Below are 19769 nucleotides of genomic sequence, written 5' to 3'. Positions count from 1 at the left end.
CGCCACTGGCAAAAGCTGGCCCTCTTTCCTCTCCCCGGTATTTCTGTGATTTGTCAGCTATGAAACCTAATGAGCACAGTTTATAATTCTATGATCTTTTAATCCTTCACTGGCTCCTTAGCAGATGCCCGCCCTTCCTTAATAGACTTTTGCTCTGGCTCCATAAATATGCCGACTTTTAGTCTGTGTGATCTAAAGGAATATGATTTAGAAAGCAATTTCAAGTAATCAAAATGAATGTGGTAGAGAAATCACATGTCGTTTGGGGGAGCGTGGTAAATTGCAAGCATATACAGTTTTATGACACATGAATCTCAGTGGATTCCTCTCCTTTGCATTGATTTGCATGAATAAGACATATGATTTGTTTCCTTTGTTGTTTAGATAACTAATGAGGTTTGCTGCTTTTCCACATTTAATTCAGAAGTGGTTTTTATCTGTCACCTATATTTAAACTCCTAGGCAATGTTTTGTAATGATGTCCCAAAGAGACCCACAGCAGCACACATTATGAATTTATCAACTTTGTATTTCCATATGGGCTTCTGTATAAATAGGTACCATGTTATTAAACTATAATTATGGTGAGAAGAAATACCATCTCTTGCTTCTGCCCCATGGTGAGATCATGTGAATTTAAGTTATAGAATAATATACTTGGCTATAAAGAAAACCATTTTACTCCTTTAATATCCCAGTTCTAAGTTTGTTTGTTTGTTTTTTTTTTCAAGAATTGTACAAACCTCCCCGCCTTTTTTCTTTTTAATAATGAAAGTTCCAAATGATACCAACAGTCTCCTTTGTGGACCACACCAAGAGAAGAGGGACTCTCCCTTATGTGCCAAGGAAACTGATAAGGATATTTGCAAAATTGTACTCACAAAACATTAAATAAAGCTTCAATAACCAATTCTGAGTATTAACTTAAGTAAAACTCAGGTTCCGTCCTACTTCAGTCAAGGTAATTGTATTTTTAAGAATTCGGGAGCATGCTTCCCAAGGTTCTTTTATCCTTTGTGTATGCTATTGATTTCTACTTGTTTATAGAATTAGGGGCCTTGGGAGATAAATATCATCTACTTGCCTGAGGCAAGACTGTATTTCAAGTCATCCTTGAAAGGTAGTTTACTCTCTTCTAGAATATCTTAAGAGATGAAAGCGTTTTTGGCACATTGTTAAAAAGGGTCATTTACTTGGAAAATTTTTTCTAGTGTCTAACCTAACATCTTTCTCTTCTGGTCTTGTTCAGGAAAAATAAAAGGAACTGAGTTCAAAACCTATCTTCTTCTGAGTTTATAAAGAGGATTTTGCTGTGCAATTTTCCCCCTCAGGGTTGAACAAATGTTGATATTGGTGTTGGTGACTCTGGTGTGTAAAATGATCATCCCATTTTCCCTTTAGTGCTTTAGAGAAAAGAAGAATCGGGAACAAAAACAGGTTCTAGGACTCCCTTCAAGGCTGTCAGGATGCTAACAAATGGTTCTGGAACCTTGTACATGGGTTTGCTTCCTTAAGGCTATGGAAAACATTTTTAATTTATTTTGAATTGTTTATTTTTAGGTGCATTTTGACCAGTTTAAAGAAGCATTAATACTTATCTTGTCTAGAACTCTATCAAATGAAGAGCACTTTCAAGAACCAGGTAAGGACGCTAACTTCTCTTCCTTCTGCTTTAAAATGTGTCCAGGGGAGAATCTGGGGACTTTGAGGCATGCGTGTGAAAGCTTCGGAGTATCTGCCTCCCCCAGATTGAGCGGTTATTTGGAGTGACTTATCTTTTGACGTGGTCCTAAAAGGCGTGCAGCTGTTGCACACTAGGAAGAGCCTCCTCTACCACAGCAGCGAATTGGGGAAGAAATCACTGGGTTGTTCCCAGGGGATCTGTCAGATGGTGTGGCCGTAACTCATTCCTGGAATGAGCAGAGTGGAACTGAATGGTCCTTCTTCCCTCCTCATTGCCCGTGAACATGAAACAATATGAACTGGGGCAGAATTTTGTCTGAAAGAAGGGTGGGTAATTTTATTTAGTCCCCGTGAGTGGATAGCCCTGTGTTACAGACAGGACCACATTATAATTGTTTTTCTCTCTCCCCTTGAGTGATAGTTCTTTATGGTCCATGTTGTTCATATTTGCACTTTTAGTGCCCAGTAGGATGCTTAGCACATAGTAAGTATTCAATGAAAACTTAATATTATACTTCATTGAATTTTTTAAGGCACTATAGATTATGATACATCATTATTTTATATACTCCTTCCTAAAAAGAAAATTTTTTCTCAGTTATAATGGTAAAATGCCATTGATTATAAGACACATCATAATTTGAGAATGTTCAAATCTAGGAGTGTGTGTGTTGGGGGTAATGTCTTGGGATCAGTGATATATGGTAAATAGTTAAGGGGAAGTCTAAACAGTGTTGAAATTTAAATTATAATACAGTCTGTTTGTTTTTTTTTTTAATTAGAAGCTAGGGTTAGAGGTTGATTATAAAGGGGCACACAAGGGAATTTTGGGGGTGATGAAACCATTTTTATATCTTGATTGTGATATGGCCACAAATTTTGTAAGTTTTTTTCTAACCCACAGAATTGCTCTCTAAACAGGTGAAACTTACTCTGTGTAAATTAGACCTCAATAAACCTGAAAGAGAACACTAAAAATATAGTCCAGTTTTGAGAGTGAGGAGAGATCACTAACATTTTGTTGCTACAAGCAGTCATTCAGTGTGACCTACTTGGAAGCACAGGTGGGAACTCTTGTCTCATCCTCACTGGTGATCCAGTTCATCAGACCTTCTGAAATGCTCCAGATTTGTGTCACATGTATGAACTCAGCGGTTAGCAGTGTTTCGGGTTTGGATCGAGTCTTCCCCTTTTTATTAAAGTTATTGTTAATTCTGACGCTTGCCAGAGCTCTCTTCAAGCCCCTAGCGAGCCTGGGAGGGAGTTTATTGCATCCTAGAGGTTTTCCAGACTAAAAATAGAATTTCTATAGGTCACCCAGTGCTGGAACCTGGACTTTTGTTCTTATGGGGTCTCACATTTTGTTAGTAGTTTTACTTGTTTAAGGTTGTCCTCTTGATAAAAATAGTGTAAGATCTAGGGACCCTAACTAGAGCTATCGTGACATCACCCCATCTATTGTTCATGCGAGCATAGGTAACATACACTTAAGCTCAGTGTTCCCTTTGCCCATAATGGGTGTTTATGTCAGTTTGGAATAGGCTGCCCTGATTCTCATCCTTTTGCTGCTCTTTCTTCAAAACCTGTTCTTGATACCTGCCAGAAAATTGTCATAATAAATAAATAGACCACAAATGTGGAGGGTTCCCTGTAGAACTGTACCATCTTGGGATCTGAATCATAGGATGAGGAGGTAGACAGAGTCTGGTTGAGCTTGGTAACAGTTTGAAAGAAAGGTTTGTAAGTCCAACTCCAGTCAGTGGTTTCAGGTTTGTATGTGCGCCTCACTGCTGGGCAGGAGGAGGCATCTTTGGACAAGTCTTCCAGAGGGGGTTTTAATAGTTGACTGTGTGTTCCATCCTTTGGGTGGACTACCGCAAACCTTTGTTACAGAGCTGCCCCAAGTCAGTGCAATAAAGCATCGAAGTACTTACTGACAGCATTTCCTCCAGCATGGATGTGACTTCCCGAACATTTGATCTGGAAGGATAAAATCTAGGGTTGAGCCTGTGCCTTAAGAGTGTTTTATCTCATATGAGGCTGAGTCATTCCTTCTTTGTTCCTGAGCATCTCTGCTTTTTCTGACTTTTGCCTGTCACTCCTTGACCCTTCCAGTTGTTTCTGGGGATCATGCATTTCTTTTCACTCAAACATTCTCCCACCCACTCAAGTGTGTGACTCCACCCCTACAGGCTGCCTGGCTTGGCTAGAGAGAGGCGGAGAAAGAAGGATCAGGACTTAAATGCTGTATATCAAGAGGCCACCTGGGTTCACCCCCTCTTTCCCCTTTATTAACATGGTTCAGTTCAGTCAGTCATGTCCAACTCTTTGCGACCCCATGGACTGCAGCATGCTAGGCTTCCCTGTTGATCACCAACTCCCGGAGCTTGCTCAAACTCAGTCCATCGAGTCAGTGATGCCATCCAGCCATCTCATCCTCTGTTGTCCCCTTCTCCTTCCACCTTCAGTCTTGCCCAGCATCAGGGTATTTTCCACTGGGTCAGTTCTTTGCAGCAGGTGGCCAAAGCATTGGAATTTCAGCATCAGCATCAGTCGTTCCAGTGAATATTCAGGACCAATTTTTTTTAGGATGGACTGGTTTGAACTGTTATCAACATAACAATCCCATAAGTCATAGACTGTATGACTGCAGGGCTAGAGTGAATGCTGCCATTTTATCCATGAGCAAACGGAGATTCAAAGAGGGATGTGGATTACGTCTCACAGATGGGGGCAGAGGGGAACACTAACCTGTTATTACCAAGGGATGGGAGTCCAGGAGGCTTTGGTTTAGGGTGTTCACCCTCAGATGGATGAGCTGCGGGCAATGCAGTCTCAGTCAGTGCAGCCTGGCCAGAAAGATTCTGACAAGCGGCCAGCAGCAGAAGGAAGGAGCAGAGAAGAGCAAGTTCCACCTAATCGTCAGTGACAGGGGTATCTATGTCCTCAGCATTACTTGGCTGTTCAGCACTTAGTTCATCTTCCACCGTAAGGGGCCAGGGCTGTGGTCTTTTTGTCTTACATTTTGAGATCAATGGACCTACTAGATTTTGAGAGGAAAATTACTCTTAAGTTAGTAAAAATAGGAAGGCCATAGTGCACAGCCTTTGACACTGAATGAGTCATGAATTGATATTTTGTAACATCCAAAATTTTTATAAATTAAAAATATCCAGTGCTGTACCTGACTATAATATAGAAAATCCAGCGTGATATAGTAGAAAGACCCTTGAACCAGGAATTATGTAATACCGGCATGTGTGTTCAGTGGTGACCAACTTTCTGCCACCCCATGCTCCCCTAATTGGGTGGCCTTATATCACTCACCTAGAGCCAGACATCTTGGAATGTGAAGTCAAGTGGGCCTTAGAAAGCATCACTACGAACAAAGCTAGTGGAGGTGATGGAATTCCAGTTGAGCTATTTCAAATCCTGAAAGATGATGCTGTGAAAGTGCTGCACTCAATATGCCAGCAAATTTGGAAAACTCAGCAGTGGCCACAGGACTGGAAAAGGTCAGTTGTCATTCCAATCCTAAAGAAAGGCAATGCCAAAAAATGCTCAAATTACTGCACAATTGCATTCATCTCACATGCTAGTAAAATCATGCTCAAAATTCTCCAAGCCAGGCTTCAGCAATATGTGAACCGTGAACTTCCTGATGTTCAAGCTGGTTTTAGAAAAGGCAGAGGAACCAGAGATCAAATTGCCAACATCCGCTGGATCATGGAAAAAGCAAAAAAGAGAGTTCCAGAAAAACATCTATTTCTGCTTTATTGACTATGCCAAAGCCTTTGACCGTGTGCATCACAATAAACTGTGAGAAATTCTGAAAGAGATGGGAATACCAGACCACCTGACCTGCCTCTTGAGAAACCTGTATGCAGGTCAGGAAGCAACAGTTAGAACTGGACATGGAACAACAGACTGGTTCCAAATAGGAAAAGGAGTTCGTCAAGGCTGTATATTGTCACCCTGCTTATTTAACTTCTATGCAGAGTACATCATGAGAAACGGTGGGCTGGAAGAAGCACAAGCTGGAATCAAGATTGCCAGGAGAAATATCAATAACCTCAGATATACAGATGACACCACCCTTATGGCAGAAAGTGAAGAGGAACTAAAAAGCCTCTTGATGAAAGTGAAAGTGGAGAGTGAAAAAGTTGGCTTAAAGCTCAACATTCAGAAAACGAAGATCATGGCATCTGGTCCCATCACTTCATGGGAAATAGATGGGGAAACAGTGGAAACAGTGTCAGACTTTATTTTGGGGGGCTCCAAAATCACTGCAGATGGTGACTGCAGCCATGAAATTAAAAGATGCTTACTCCTTGGAAGGAAAGTTATGACCAACTTAGATAGCGTATTAAAAAGCAGAGATATTACTTTGCCAACAAAGGTCCGTTTAGTCAAGGCTATGGTTTTTCCAGCAGTCATGTATGGATGTGAGAGTTGGACTGTGAAGAAAGCTGAGCACCAAAGAATTGATGCTTTTGAACTGTGGTGTTGGAGAAGACTCTTGAGAGTCCCTTGGACTATAAGGAGATCCAACCAGTCCATTCTAAAGGAGATCAGTCCTGGGTGTTCATTGGAAGGACTAATGCTAAAGCTGAAACTCCAAGACTTTGGCCACCTGATGCGAAGAGTTGACTCATTGGAAAAGACCCTGATGCTGGGAAGGATTGGGGGCAGGAGGAGAAGGGGACGACAGAGGATGAGATGGCTGGATGGCATCACTGACTCGATAGACATGAGTCTGAGTGAACTCCGGGAGTTGGTGATGGACAGGGAGGCCTGGCGTACTGCAATTCATGGGGTCACAAAGAGTTGGACATGACTGAGCGACTGAACTGAACTATATACATTAAAACTTCTGAGGTCTTTGGTCACCTCATATGTGAAGGTAAGTATACTAGAAAATACTCTAAAATCCATTCAACTCCAGGATTCAGCTGTGTTGTCTCCTAATATCTAAATGACATCTACTTGTATGAAAAAGCTAGGTCTGTGTTTCTGTAAAATTTCACCCAAAATAAATTGACACTACAAGGGTGTCAATTAAGAAGGTATTTACTTCTTAAGAGCAAATACCCAGTATAGTTCATGCTTTCCTATTCTTCTAATAAAAGACAGCTATATATAAATAATACAAAAACAAAGCTATAATAGGATTTCAGAGGAGATGGAATTAGGTCATGATTTCCACAGTCTTGGGTTCTGTCATTTCTAACATCTCTAAGGTACAGTGTCTTTATTTTTAAAATTAGAGGGCGTAGATATTTGCAGCATCTTTTTAATTCTGATGTTTATGATTCTAAAACTCTTAACAGAGAGTTTTTCCCCCTAAAAACTCAACAATGCAATGAAGGTACTAAAATTCAGATGAAGTCAGAAAAATGGGTTGGGGATGTAGGGAGTCCTTTGTGGATTCCAAGCTGATTAACATCACCGGTGGCAGAGCTCCCCCACATCTATGTGTGCAGCTTAATTTTCAAGTTATTTTCCTAGAGTGAGAGAGGGACACCTTCATTATTATTTATGGATTATAGGGTTTGGGTAACGGGCTCCAAGCTACACGACTGTAAGCTACATAGTTACATGCCTACGCTGTCCAGATCTGTTCTCCAGAGACTCCTGTCCTTGTCTGCTGTATCTTGCAGTAGGTTTCTGTTCTGTGGTAGATGTAACCGTGATGCAGCAAGCGCTTCCTCCCCTCACACTGTTAATGTAAATATATCTTTCCTTTGTTTATCTGGTGAGGGAAATCTCAGGTTTGGAAAAGCTAAACCCTTAGAAAAATAAGGTAAGGCAGATGATTGGGTTTTTGTTGGTAATAAACATTCTTCACTCCAGAAACTGCCCTATTTCTAATTATTTTCCTTGTACTTTGGAGAAGCTGTGACTATAATAAACAAATACCTCCTCATTCACTTGGCAAGTGTGCACTGAAGCAGACAGCGGGCTAGATCCCGGTTTGCAGGGCTTGAAGATTTGTGCTTGCAGCTGTATTTGGGGGCCGGGGCCAGGCCCTGAACTCTGGCTGAGGGCCCTGTGTTTAGAAGATATGCACAGATGGCCAGCAGGAGTGTCCTCTCATCCTCTCTTCAGTTAAGAACTTAGCCCCTGGTTCCCTTGGTATATATGGGATGCTATCAGTGAGGACCAAAAAGATTTCTTCAAAAGTTAAAAGCAACATAAAGGCACTACCACTAACCACCACCACCATCAAAAGACCGTGTGAGGACTCATTTCCTGAGATCAGAGGGAACTAGAAATGTTCACATCCACTGATGATCATGTAAAATAGTGGGACATTCCTGGATTTTTGTAAAACAATAAGCATCAAAAACTATAAAAGTGTTTTTGGCCAATCAATGCCAGATTCAGATTTTATGCTATGGAAATAATTATGTGTGTGTAAGGATAGTCATTTAAAATAATTAAAATACTAATATATATATATATCTTGAGCAGAAATTTTTTTGAAAGTAATTTATTTTTGGTTACACTAGGTCTTCATTGCTACAACAGCTTTTCTCTAGTTGCAGAGAGTGGAGTCTACTCTCTAGCTGTGGTGTACGGGCTTCTCACTGCAGTGGATTCTCTTGCTGCAGAGCACAGGCTCAATAGTTGGGCCTCATGGGCTTACTTGCCCTGAGGCGTGTGGGACCTTCTTGGATCAAACCCATGTCTCCTGCGCTGGGAGGCAGGTTCTTTACCACTAAGGCACCAGGGAAGCCCTCAAGCAGAAATTTTTGACCGTGTATTTTGGTTAGGCAAGCTATGATGTACCTGTATAATCAAAGACTAGGCAACTATTCAGTTGTCCTCTAGAAGAATACTTATTGTTATGACTTTCCAAGGAGCAAGAAGGCACTTAAAGAATGTGTGTGTGTGTGTGTATGTGCAAAAAGGATATTACTGTTATTTACAATTAAATAAGTCTGGTGAGAATTTTGCTAATGAAACAGTTTGTTTGGAAGTCGTGCTGACCTGTGTTTATTTTGGTTCCAGTGTATGCGATGCTTTCCAAAGCAGGGACATGAAAATGGTAGTTTTGTGCAGGGAGTCCTAGAGAATTGGCGTGTCCTTTCATGTCAGTGGTGCTAGTGATAGAGAGCCAGCCTGCCAGCGCAGAAGATGTAATAAGCTCTGGTTCGATCCCTGGGTCACGAAGATTCCCTGGAGGAGAGCATGGCAACCCACTCCAGTATTCTTGCCTGCAGAATCCCCACGGGCAGGAGCCTGGTGGGCTACCATCCATAGGGTCACAAAGAGTCGGACACGACTGAAGTGATTTAGCGTGCATGCCTTCATGTCAGTGCCGTGGTGAAGGGAAAGGAGATGACAAGGAGGAGAAAATGAGGGCACGAATGAGATGAAGGCGGCTTCAGTTCCTGAGACAGACAGGATGCCGTCACTGTGCATTTGCCAGTAATCTTAACCTGTCACAACACATGACGAGAAGGAACATGCTGCAGGACTGGGGGCTGTGAGGCCTTCCCTGAGCCTGCTCCATGAGCTCCAGGACCCTGGGTGGGAGGACCCAAGCCCCGGCAGAAGCTACCTGACAGAGTAGTGCCTTGCCCCACAAAGCTCCTGTGGCTTTCCCTAAACCTTGGGATGTTAGGTACTCCTCACCTCAGTAAGGACTAAGGGTCCAGGTCTCTGACTCCAAAGCCCATGTGCTCTTTCCATGAAGCACTGCTGCCCTGGAAAGCATGCAGTCCAGCTGGGCAGGTAAATCTAACAAGTAAAATGTTTATAGAAAAATATGACCATGGTCAGTATTAAGCATGGAGCAATCAATATACGGGTTGCACTGAATTCACAGGAGAAAAAAGGTCCCATGAAAGTTGTACCAGGTTTGAAAGAAGTCAGTTTTGAGCTGAGCCTTGAACAATGGGGAGGATTCAGTTAGATGATCTGTGAATCTCTGGCTTCTTCCCCCAAATGGCTCAAGAAGCAGGGCCTTCTAACAGGAATTAGCAGGCTGAGCCTCCCAGAAGAAGGCTGGGGAACAATCTCATCATCATTTTCAACTCCTTTTTTTTTTTTTTCCTATTGATAGGTCTTCACCTGCTTTAGGGCTTAGATAGATCATCTGGTCAGACCAGTCAGCCCTGGGGGTTGTTAGGCCACACCTATCCACCATCCTCAGCACCCTTGGGCAGAGTGCTGACCTTCCCCTTGACATTTCCCTTCCAGACAAAGCGAATCAGAGCCACCCCATTTTGTGCCCAGAAGCCCCTGTGTTCCAGCAGGAAGCATCACTCAGATTGCTAAGAACTGAGTGGAAATGTGGAGACTGAACTGCTAAGAACTTGTGGAGACTGCTCCTAAAACTCTGTCTTTGCATTCAGCTGTTTAGTTGCTAAGTCATATCTGACTCTTTACAACCCTGTGGACTGTACCCTGCCGGTCTCCTCTGCCCATGGGATTTCCCAAGCAAAAAGACTGGAGTGGGTTGCCATTTCCTTCTCCAGGTTTGCATCCGGGGAGGGGACACTAAAGCTCCAGTTGGCACCTGCATCTTGTGTGAAGATGCTGGAAGAGAGGCATGATTGGGGAGTGGGGTGCTAGGGTTCAGGAAGCAGCTGCCTTGGAAAGGGCTGTGTGGACATAAAAATGGGAGTGAGGACCCTGCCTGCAGATGGTCTCCGCAGAGGTGGGGTTGCACTGGGAGGCGGAAGGGATGGATATAATGTCCCAAGGCTTTCCAGGTGTATTTTTTCTCCCCTCCCTTCTTGGAACATCTCCCTCTCCATCCTTTTTCTTTTCCCACCTCTCCCGTTCTCCTCTACCCTTGTTTCCTCTTCTTCTTGGCCTCTCACTCATTCTTCCTCTGCCGGTTGGACCCCAACCCATCAATTCTTCCTGCTTCCCCTCTCCCAGCCCTCCGTGGGCCTCTCGCTCTCTGCTGTGCTTCTGTCCCTCACCCGCTTCCTTTGCTGTTGGTTTTCTTTCTGTCTCTGTGTCTTCCTCTGTCTGGGTTTTTCTCCACTTTGCTTCTTCTCTTCCCTTTTCTTTTATTTAGTATCGGTGTGCACTTGCTCTCTGACTGTGTGATCCCTGTGCAGCAGTGTGTCAGAGTGGGCGAGGAGGTGGGTTGCACGGTGGGGGTGGGGGTGCTCATTTGCTGCACGACTGCCTCTTCCTGGGAAGCTTTGTGGGGTAGGGTGGTGGGGGAGGCTTGTCCTGAGGTTTACACCTGCTTTATTTTCAAAAGAGTTTCAGGAATCCCGTGAGGTCAGCAGAAATGTAGTCTAGCGGGTCTCAGACGACCCCCTGTCCCCAGGCCCATTAGAAGGGGTGGGGTCTCTGGGAATGAATTCCTAGGATAAGGAGGCAGGAAGCCATGGATTGCAGGAGCAATTCCAAAATAAGGAGATCAGCACCACAAAGCTGTAGCTTTCTTCTTCATCCTGGAAATATCCTCAGGTCATTTCAGGGAAAGGGAAAGTTTGAATCAAAAAGCGATAAAATAATAGCCATCTTATCCCTCAACAATAACCTCAGATATGCAGATGACACCACCCTTATGGCAGAAAGTGAAGAGCAACTAAAAAGCCTCTTGATGAAAGGGAAAGAGGAGAGTGAAAAAGTTGGCTTAAAGCTCAACATTCAGAAAACGAAGATCATGGCATCTGGTCCCATCACTTCATGGGAAATAGATGGAGAAACAGTGGAAACAGTGTCAGACTTTATTTTGGGGGGCTCCAAAATCACTCAGATGGTGATTACAGCCATGAAATTAAAAGACACTTACTCCTTGGAAGGAAAGTTATGACCAACCTAGATAGCATATTAAAAAGCAGAGATATTACTTTGCCAACAAATGTCCATCTAGTTAAGGCTATGGTTTTTCCAGTAGTCATGTATGGATGTGAGAGTTGGACTGTGAAGAAAGCTGAGCGCTGAAGAATTGCTGCTTTTGAACTGTGGTGTTGGAGAAGACTCTTGAGAGTCCCTTGGACTGCAAGGAGATCCAACCAGTCCATCCTAAAGGAGACCAGTCCTGGGTGTTCATTAGAAGGACTGATGTTAAGGCTGAAATTCCAATACTTTGGCCACCTGATGCGAAGAGTTGACTCATTGGAAAAGACCCTAATACTGGGAGGGATTGGGGGCAGGAGGAGAAAGGGACGACAGAGGATGAGATGGCTGGATGGCATCACCGACTCGATGTACATGAGTTTGGGTGAACTCCGGGAGTTGGTGATGGACAGGGAGGCCTGGCATGCTGTGATTCATGGGGTTGCAAAGAGTTGGACATGACTGAGCAACTGAATTGAACTGATCCCTCAACAACTACAACAGAATGCTCTGCCATGGCTGGTGTCTGGTATTTAATACTGGAGTGCGTCTCTGAAACTCTCCTTTAACTTCCCATGTATGTACTATGGATGGCACTTCATCCCAGGTCCTAAGCTTATGTTTTTCATGAAAAGTATTGATGGAATAAATAGTGTTTAGGCTTTGGGGTAACCATTTCAGCTTCCTCTTGGGTCCTCGTTGCTTTGTCTTTGGCCATTGCAAGAACTGAGTGTTCCAAGTGGCCATTCTCATCACACAGGTGCCTGGGGCAGTTCTGGGAGACAGCAGAAAGTGTACGCTGCCCTGCTCAGTTAGAGGGGGAAGGGAGAGGGGGTGGGTGGCTGTTGGTTGTTTTCCCTGCCTGCAGCTAGCCTGTTCCAAGTGGTCATTCTCATTAACTTTGTATTTCAATTTTTCTTTCATTGTGAAGACAAGATCTTCTGGTCACTTTAAACGTGTGCACTGTGGTTCATCCTGATCCTGGAAAGTGAACATTGTCACAGCTCTGGAGTTTCTCTTCTTGTTACATCTCATCGTGAGCTCTCCAGAAGCTCCAGGAGTCCAAGACTCCTCTCGGCAGTGTGGGCTTGTCTGCTTTCCTTCCGAGCTCACTTGTACTTTTATGTAGTGATGCCAAATAGGGGAAATGGAAAATAGGAAAGAAGGGAAAATGGCTCACAAGCTTGACACTCCAGGTAGAATCATAAATATACATTCAAGGGACTGAAACACTGAAAGTAAAAGCAGTCCTTTATCCACCCCCCCACCACTGATATTTCACGTCCCTCCTTGGAGCTCATGATTGGAGCAGTTACTTAGACTTAGGTTAAAGGAAGCTATATGTACATAATTTCATTTCTTAATAGGTTAAATGACCATGTATTATCTGACATAGAAAAGATTATGTACATTACATCCAGATGTGCTCCTAAAGTAAAGAAACTTTGCCCCAGGGCTGTGGTTTGGCAAGTCTTTCTTGGGTGTGGTAACGAAGGGGCAAGGTGTTCTTTAGTTTCAGTGAGCAAGAATGTCTTGAAACCCCCACTAAGGCCTCCTTTTTGGTGGACTGCTGCTGAACACTTGTAAAGCCCTGCTTGAGATGAATAAGGAGAATATTGGAGTTTTCAAACTCTTAACACAGCAATGACTGTTGGCCATGAATGTTCTCTCTAGACCTCCTTACATTTAATGTCTTTCTTCCCCTTCTTATTTTGTAAATATAATGAGGTTGATGCTCTAAACAGAAAAAAGATATGTGAGTATATAAGTCTAAAATGTAACTATTTTTAATTGATGTGATTAGTCTGATACTTTATTGTATGATTTGTGAAATTTCTTATGAGGAAACTTTAATACTTCATTTTTCCTTTGCTGTGTTAATATCTTTATTCCTAAAAGATTTTATATTTAATCGATTTCTCTAGAAATTGACTTTGTGGTGTATGTACAGTCTGTGAAAGATATTAACTTAGAGTTTACTCAGAATTGGTTTTTATAATTAAAATATAAAATTAACTTAAAAATTAAAGTTTCTGGCAATGCAAAAATAAGTACGTATATAAAAACACCAAAGGATCCTAGTGTTTCACAATCTACGTATTACCTTTCACTGTGTAGGGAAAAAAACTGTTTCAAATCTACCACTGCTCCCTACACAGCATGAGATATTTAGTGGTAAATAACTAGGGCTTCCCTGGTGACTCAGATGGTAAAGGATCTGCCTGTAATGCAGGAGACCTGGGTTCGATCCCTGGATCAGGAAAATCCCCCTGGAAAAGGGAATGGCGACCCACCCCTGTATTCTTGCCTGGAGAATCCTATGGACAGAGGAGCCTGGCAGCGTCCATGGGGTCGCAAAGAGTCATACACGACTGAGCGACTAACACTTTATCTAACTAGGGAACCATTTTATCCACAGATGGGTTTTAGATTAAATCACAGTGGGATTTTTTTTTTGGTTTTTGGTTTTTTGGTTTTTGGTTTGAAACAGTGGCTTTGTCCCACTGCTTTTTTCCCTCTGGAAAAGTACAGCATATATTAAGAGTTCCTTTGTCACTTCCTTCCCCAGACTGTGACCATCTTCTCACAGTGGGAAAATCCCATGTTGCATTTTCTGATGTTTTATGTTTTCCCTTTAATTTTTTCTAAGCCCCCACCATCACTAAATGGTGTATCTTGTTGTCCTCCACTAAAATTTAAGAATATGTAATGAATTAAGGATGGTTCTATATTGCCTCTTATCTGACTAGCATCTGTGGGTGTCAGCTGCCAACAAGCAGCTCGGGTGTCTGGGCCGCTCCTGAACGCTCATAAGCTGACACACTCTCTTCTGATAAAAGGTACCTTCAAATATGCATGTGCCTTTCAGTATACATTTTGTATGCTTGAACACTTTCTGTAAGAGAATCACTCGACCTAATAAAGTGGCTTGGCTGGGACTTTGAAAAAGCTGGATATAAATATCGCTAGAATTTATAGAACAAGCATAAATACTTCACTCTGAGCTCTGCTGAGCATTTTCAGGATGTTTCTGAGCACATTTGTGAAATCAGAGCTTATCCCAGGAAAAGGGCCTGGGGGAGTGAGGACAGTTAGTCACATAGGGTCACCAGTCCTCCCGAGGAAGCTTCAAAGTAACGGCTACCCCTTAACACTTTCATGTTAAGGGGTAGGGTTTTATTTTCTTAGTTCTTATCTAATCATCTACCCTAATTTTGCTGATATGTGTACAGCCCTTACCTAAAATCTACATGTCTGAGTTTAGACATACCTTGTTAAGACTCATGTGCAAACAGAACACATATGTTCTCCAGAGAGACAGTATGTCTGTATGGGTGATAAGAACTGAAATCAAAGTATTGCCAGTCTTATATTTAATGGAATATTTTATTCTCCTAATTCTGTTCAAGATGCTAAAAAAAAAAAAAAGTCTATCTCTAATTTGACATTCGTAATGAGTGAAGTATTATTGCTTTAAAGCTACCATTGTAGAGGAAGATTAGTGTGTGGTGGTGGTGGTGGTGGTGGTGATGGTGAAGGTGGTGAAGGTTGAACCTGAGACATGTTCTGCACAATGCTGAAGCCCTTCTTCAAGGTCAGGAGATGACTCTCCCCTTATATGCACATTCTTTTTTATTTTGCAATGCACAAAGCTCATGAGAAAAAATATATATAATCTTCTTAATGCAGTTTTGCAGTTGCTGTTTTATTCCACAGCTTTTAATTTTATAATGAGATTTTGACGCCAAGTTTCATGTAAGCGATGAGCTGTCATTAATTGATGAGGATGCACTGTGTCAGTTTCTTTGTTCTCTCATCTTGCTTGTCTGATGGATCAGAAAGTGGGATGGTTAACAAAGGAGTCACTGAGGTACAAGAGGGGTGTGGTCCAGACTAATTGGTGTGAATGCTACCTTTACAGTGCGGATAGAGTGTTCATTTTATCATCATTTCCCAACGTGTCTCTTTGGTGGTATGATCCCTCCCTCTACCTTCCCCTGTGTCTGTGAACAGAGCTTGATAAACAGAAGAACAGATATGACTGCTTGCTTTGTCCTGATCTTAATTCCATAGTTTTAAGCAAATTCTTCACTGTGGGCTCTGCATCTCTCCCACCATATGCTGAGATCTACTTGGGGCACTAGAAATCATTCGGAATTAAAAGCTGTGCTGTGCATCTGACCTGCTAGCTCATGGACGCCCACATCCACTGCAACTGGCAACGGTGGTGGTTATTTTGGGGCTGGTATATAAGAGGCTGTGTCCGAAGGCTGGGAGTTGTCAGATAGGGACTGAGATTGTCTTGTAATGTGGCCTCAACTCTTGTCTCCTTGCCCAGACTGCACTCTCGAAGCTCAGCCCAAATATGTTAGAGGTGGGAAGCGTTATGGACGCAGATCTTTACCTGAATTTCAAGAATCCGTGGAGGAATTTGCAGAGGTGACCGTCATTGAGCCACTTGATGAAGAAGCACAGCCTTCACACATCCCAGCCAGTGAGCGCAGCGAGGTAAGAAATTGGACAGACGCCTCCATCTGGACCACAGGTGTGGAGACTTGTGGGTACCCACACCCTTGTGGTGCAGACACAGGAGGACTGAGGGGCTGATGGCTTTTCTCAGCCACTTTTTTTTTTCAACTACATGCTAATCTTCTTACTTGCCTTTTGGATATCTATGACTGCTTTTTCTATTGTTTATATGTTTCATCTCTGTTTCAGCTTTTGAAGAGCTGATGTTTCTGTGCGTGTTTTATGTATATAGTTTTTAATGCAGTTATTTTTGTATTATCTGAGGTCTGCCACTTCTAGCTCTTCTTGGGAATCTCTCTCTCCTCCACAGCAGTGTCATTTTCAGTTATGTAAAAAGCTCATCAGCTCCCTCCCCGCAAACTATAAAACAGCTGCAGTGACAGGTAAGAAGTGAAAGCCGTTCTCAGGCATTTCAGGAGCCAGCATCTTATCTTTTGTGGTGGGGTAAAGCAGCTTTGCAACTTTGTCCTTGTCACAGGGCTCAGCAGTTGCCAGGATTCTTACCAGTTGTGGCGCCCCCAGGCGCATCTGACTCCCCAGCAATCAGATATCCCTCTGCTCCCCTCATCTCCCTCTTTTCATTTTACATTTTGCTATACTCTACCAATAAGGAAGAAGCAGTAGCATTTTCTTTTTTTTTTTCTTTATGGCTCATTTACCAGTGTCCCATTTATAGAACATGATTGAAAGTGCCATGCTGAGCAAGCTCTAAATATTTCTTGCAAATCCCAGCTTAGTCTGGGGATGCAGATACTTCAGATGCTCATATAAGCTGGGAAAGAGACAAAAGAGCCTCAACTTCCTTAAAGTCGTCTGTAGATCATAGTGTAAGCAGGGAGTATGTGTTTGTTGCCATTAACTTTCATGTTCAGCTTGCTGATTTATCTATGAGAATCTTGCTCCATTAATGTCCCCTGCAAGCAGATACCTGGCATCTTCAACTTTCTAGAATACCCACAAACCCAAAGGTAACCAGAGAGAGTTGCAGTACTGAGCAGAAATGAGACCAAGCACAAGGGCTGCAATTTAGAAGACACATGACTGGTCTGCTAACCAGAAGAGGCTTGCACTGCTTTTTAGAATCAAGTGATACCTGCCCTCACAATAGAAGTGAAGGAGCAGTGGCAGAAATGCAAGTGAGAAGAGAGGAAGAAAAGCAGCTAAAAGGGGGTAAGATAGATAAAAGCCACAAAAGTGGTGTGAATAGTGTGGGTGAGAGGTGATGGATAAAAATGGAAAGACTTTGAGAAGCAACAAGGCTGCTACTAAAACACAGCAATAGGGGCCCATGGGTCTGGGGCAGAGACCTCTACCCATCTTGGTTCAGTCGGTTTCAGACCATTCCTTGGGTCACTGAGAATTTAGATAGGGCCCTTTCCATAGTAAAGCACATAGGCTCGCACTCACAAGTGCTCCATTTACTATTTCAGGTGAGCAGGTGATCTGCATACTTCAGTCACTGCAGTGTCTATACTATTTATCTTGCTGTCAGGAAGGGTATCAAAATGGCAACATTAAACCTGTTTCATAGCCCTAACTAGTGTGGAATGTATCTGAGACATGTCTCTGTGAAAAAACTAATTGGTAAAAATAGGGCCCCACACTTGATGGGGGAAGATTTTCTTATTTGGAAAACACTTTTAAGTCTAGTATCTCCTTTCTCCAACTGTTTTCAGTGCTGAGGTACTGTTATTTGGTGCTAAGAAATGAAATGGTTACTTATTTTTTTGTGAGGCAAGTTTCTAATTACCACCTGGGGATACCCAGAAAGTTCTTGGGCAGAACTGATTTTTTTGCTGGTAGGATATTTCTTATGTCTTTATTTAATTTCATCTACTGATTTCCAGTGAGATTTACTGTTTAAAAAGTGCGACTTTGGCTTTATGTGTAAATAAAGTTAAGGGTTGAGGCCAGAGTCTGGGCAAAATCTTGCTGCTTATACTTAGTACAAGGGTATATTGGGAGAATCATTTCACCCCTGATAAACTTCAGCTTCCCTAACTCCTCTAGAAACCTCTTAGGTGTGACCTTTTGACACTATATAGAAGCTTTGGTGTAATAACCCACCATCAAAGAGCAGCAAATAGAGGGCTGGAGAACGTCATTTGTCTCTGTCTGCTCTCCCCAAGAACTCTACTGACTTGACTCGAGAGTCTGTTATAGCCCAACCAGAAAACCTGTAGCAAATCAGATAACACGTTTTTACCTCCCTCTTTATTTATTGCTAAAAGTGGACTCAAAGTTCATCCAGCTGCTTTCTTATCTAAAAGTGAAGTGTTTTGTGAACTGAATGGAGCCTGTTGGTTTTCAGATCGATTCATCACAACATTTACAGCATGATGCATGAGGTTTTTGATGTTCCTGTTGGCAGTGAGACGGGCCGGCCTCCGCTTCATGCAGTAACCTTGGCTGTGGATCACACTCGCTGCCCTCATGATCTGCAGCATAGTTTCGTCACCATTAGTCTTAACTGCATCTGGTTGTGTCAAGGTGGCACTCCGGTTTCCTGGCCAGTTTCTGTAATCATTTCAGCAATCGAAAGCGACTCTGTTGGTCAACTCAGTTCATGCTCTGGGCAGCACTGGCTTGCTCTAGACACCCTTGTCTCTTCTACAGAAGCTATCTGGGGCTCCTCAGAGTACTGGGGCATCTTCCCTATTCTAGAGTGGCCCTCAGGTGGGGAAGATGGGGAGGGCAATGTTCTCAATGAACTGTGGGATTTATTTATTCTTAACTTACAAGTTCAGTATCTGTCAGGAGGTCTTTATTTTTTTTTATACAAACAGCCAGATTGCAGATTTTTGTATGAATAAATGGGGTTTATTGCATCTCAAGCTACCAAATCACTTCTTTCCAAACTAAAATTTTTATTTTGTATTGAGGTATAGCTAGTTAACAATGTAGTTAACAATGTAGTTTTAGGTGGACAGTGAAGGGACTCGGCCATACATATATATGTATCCATTCTCCCCTAAACCCTGCTCCCATCCAGGCTGGCACATACAGTTGAGCAGAGTTCCATGTTCTATACACTAGGTCCCCCATTGGTTATCCATTCTAAATATAGCAGTGTGTATATGTCCTTCCCAAAGTCCCTAACTAGCCCTTCCCCCTGGCAACCATAAGTTTGTTTTCTAAGTCTGTGAGTCTCTTTCTGTTTTGCAAGTTCATTTGTATCATCTCTTTTTAGATTCCACCTATAAGGGATGTCATAGGATAGTTCTCCTTCTCTGTCTGACTTACTTCACTCAGTATGACACTCTCCAGGTCCATCCATGTTGCTGCCAATGGCATTATTTCATTCTTTTTAATGGCTGAGTAATATTTCATAGTATGTATGTACCACATCTTCTTTATCCTTTCCTCTGCAAATGGACATTTAGGTTGCTTCTGTGTCTTAGCTTTTGTAAACAGTGCTGCAGTGAACACTGGGGTGCATGTTTCCTTTCAGATGTTTTTCTCCAAATATATGCCCAGGGCTGGAATTGCGGGGTCATACGGTAGCTCTATTTTGTTTTTTAAGGAACCTCCATACTGCTCTCCATAGTGGCTGTACCAGTTTACATTCCCACCAACAGTGTAGGGGGGCTACCTTCTCTCCACACCCTCTCCAGCATTTGTCGTTTGTAGATTTTTTGATGATGGCCATTCTGTCAGGAGTCTGCTGGTTTCTTTTTTCTTCCTCTTGGTTGCCTCTGGCCCTTTTGTCTCCTGCCCTTGGGTGTTAAGAATTTCTTCCT

The 19769-nt window shown here is 42.7% G+C and overlaps 1 protein-coding gene across 8 annotated transcripts in view; it reads left to right on the top strand.

Moving 5' to 3' along the window:
• Positions 1-19769, top strand: part of NIN (ninein) — a 105898-nt gene that overhangs the window by 21172 nt on the left and 64957 nt on the right. For 5 of the 8 annotated variants that reach the window (XM_055537598.1, XM_055537601.1, XM_055537597.1 and 2 more), the window contains 3 exons: positions 1561-1642; positions 14250-14339; positions 15839-16008. In XM_055537598.1, the coding sequence (XP_055393573.1) occupies positions 1561-1642; positions 14250-14339; positions 15839-16008 (342 nt within the window). The remainder of the gene's footprint in view (positions 1-1560; positions 1643-14249; positions 14340-15838; positions 16009-19769) is intronic. The other 3 variants (XM_055537603.1, XM_055537602.1, XM_055537605.1) reach the window with 1 other exon arrangement.

This window comes from Bubalus kerabau, chromosome 10 (genome assembly GCF_029407905.1).
Source record: "Bubalus kerabau isolate K-KA32 ecotype Philippines breed swamp buffalo chromosome 10, PCC_UOA_SB_1v2, whole genome shotgun sequence".
NCBI lineage: Eukaryota > Metazoa > Chordata > Mammalia > Artiodactyla > Bovidae > Bubalus > Bubalus kerabau.
Note: the sequence above shows the minus strand (reverse complement) of the source record. Positions and strands in the feature narration are given on the sequence as shown.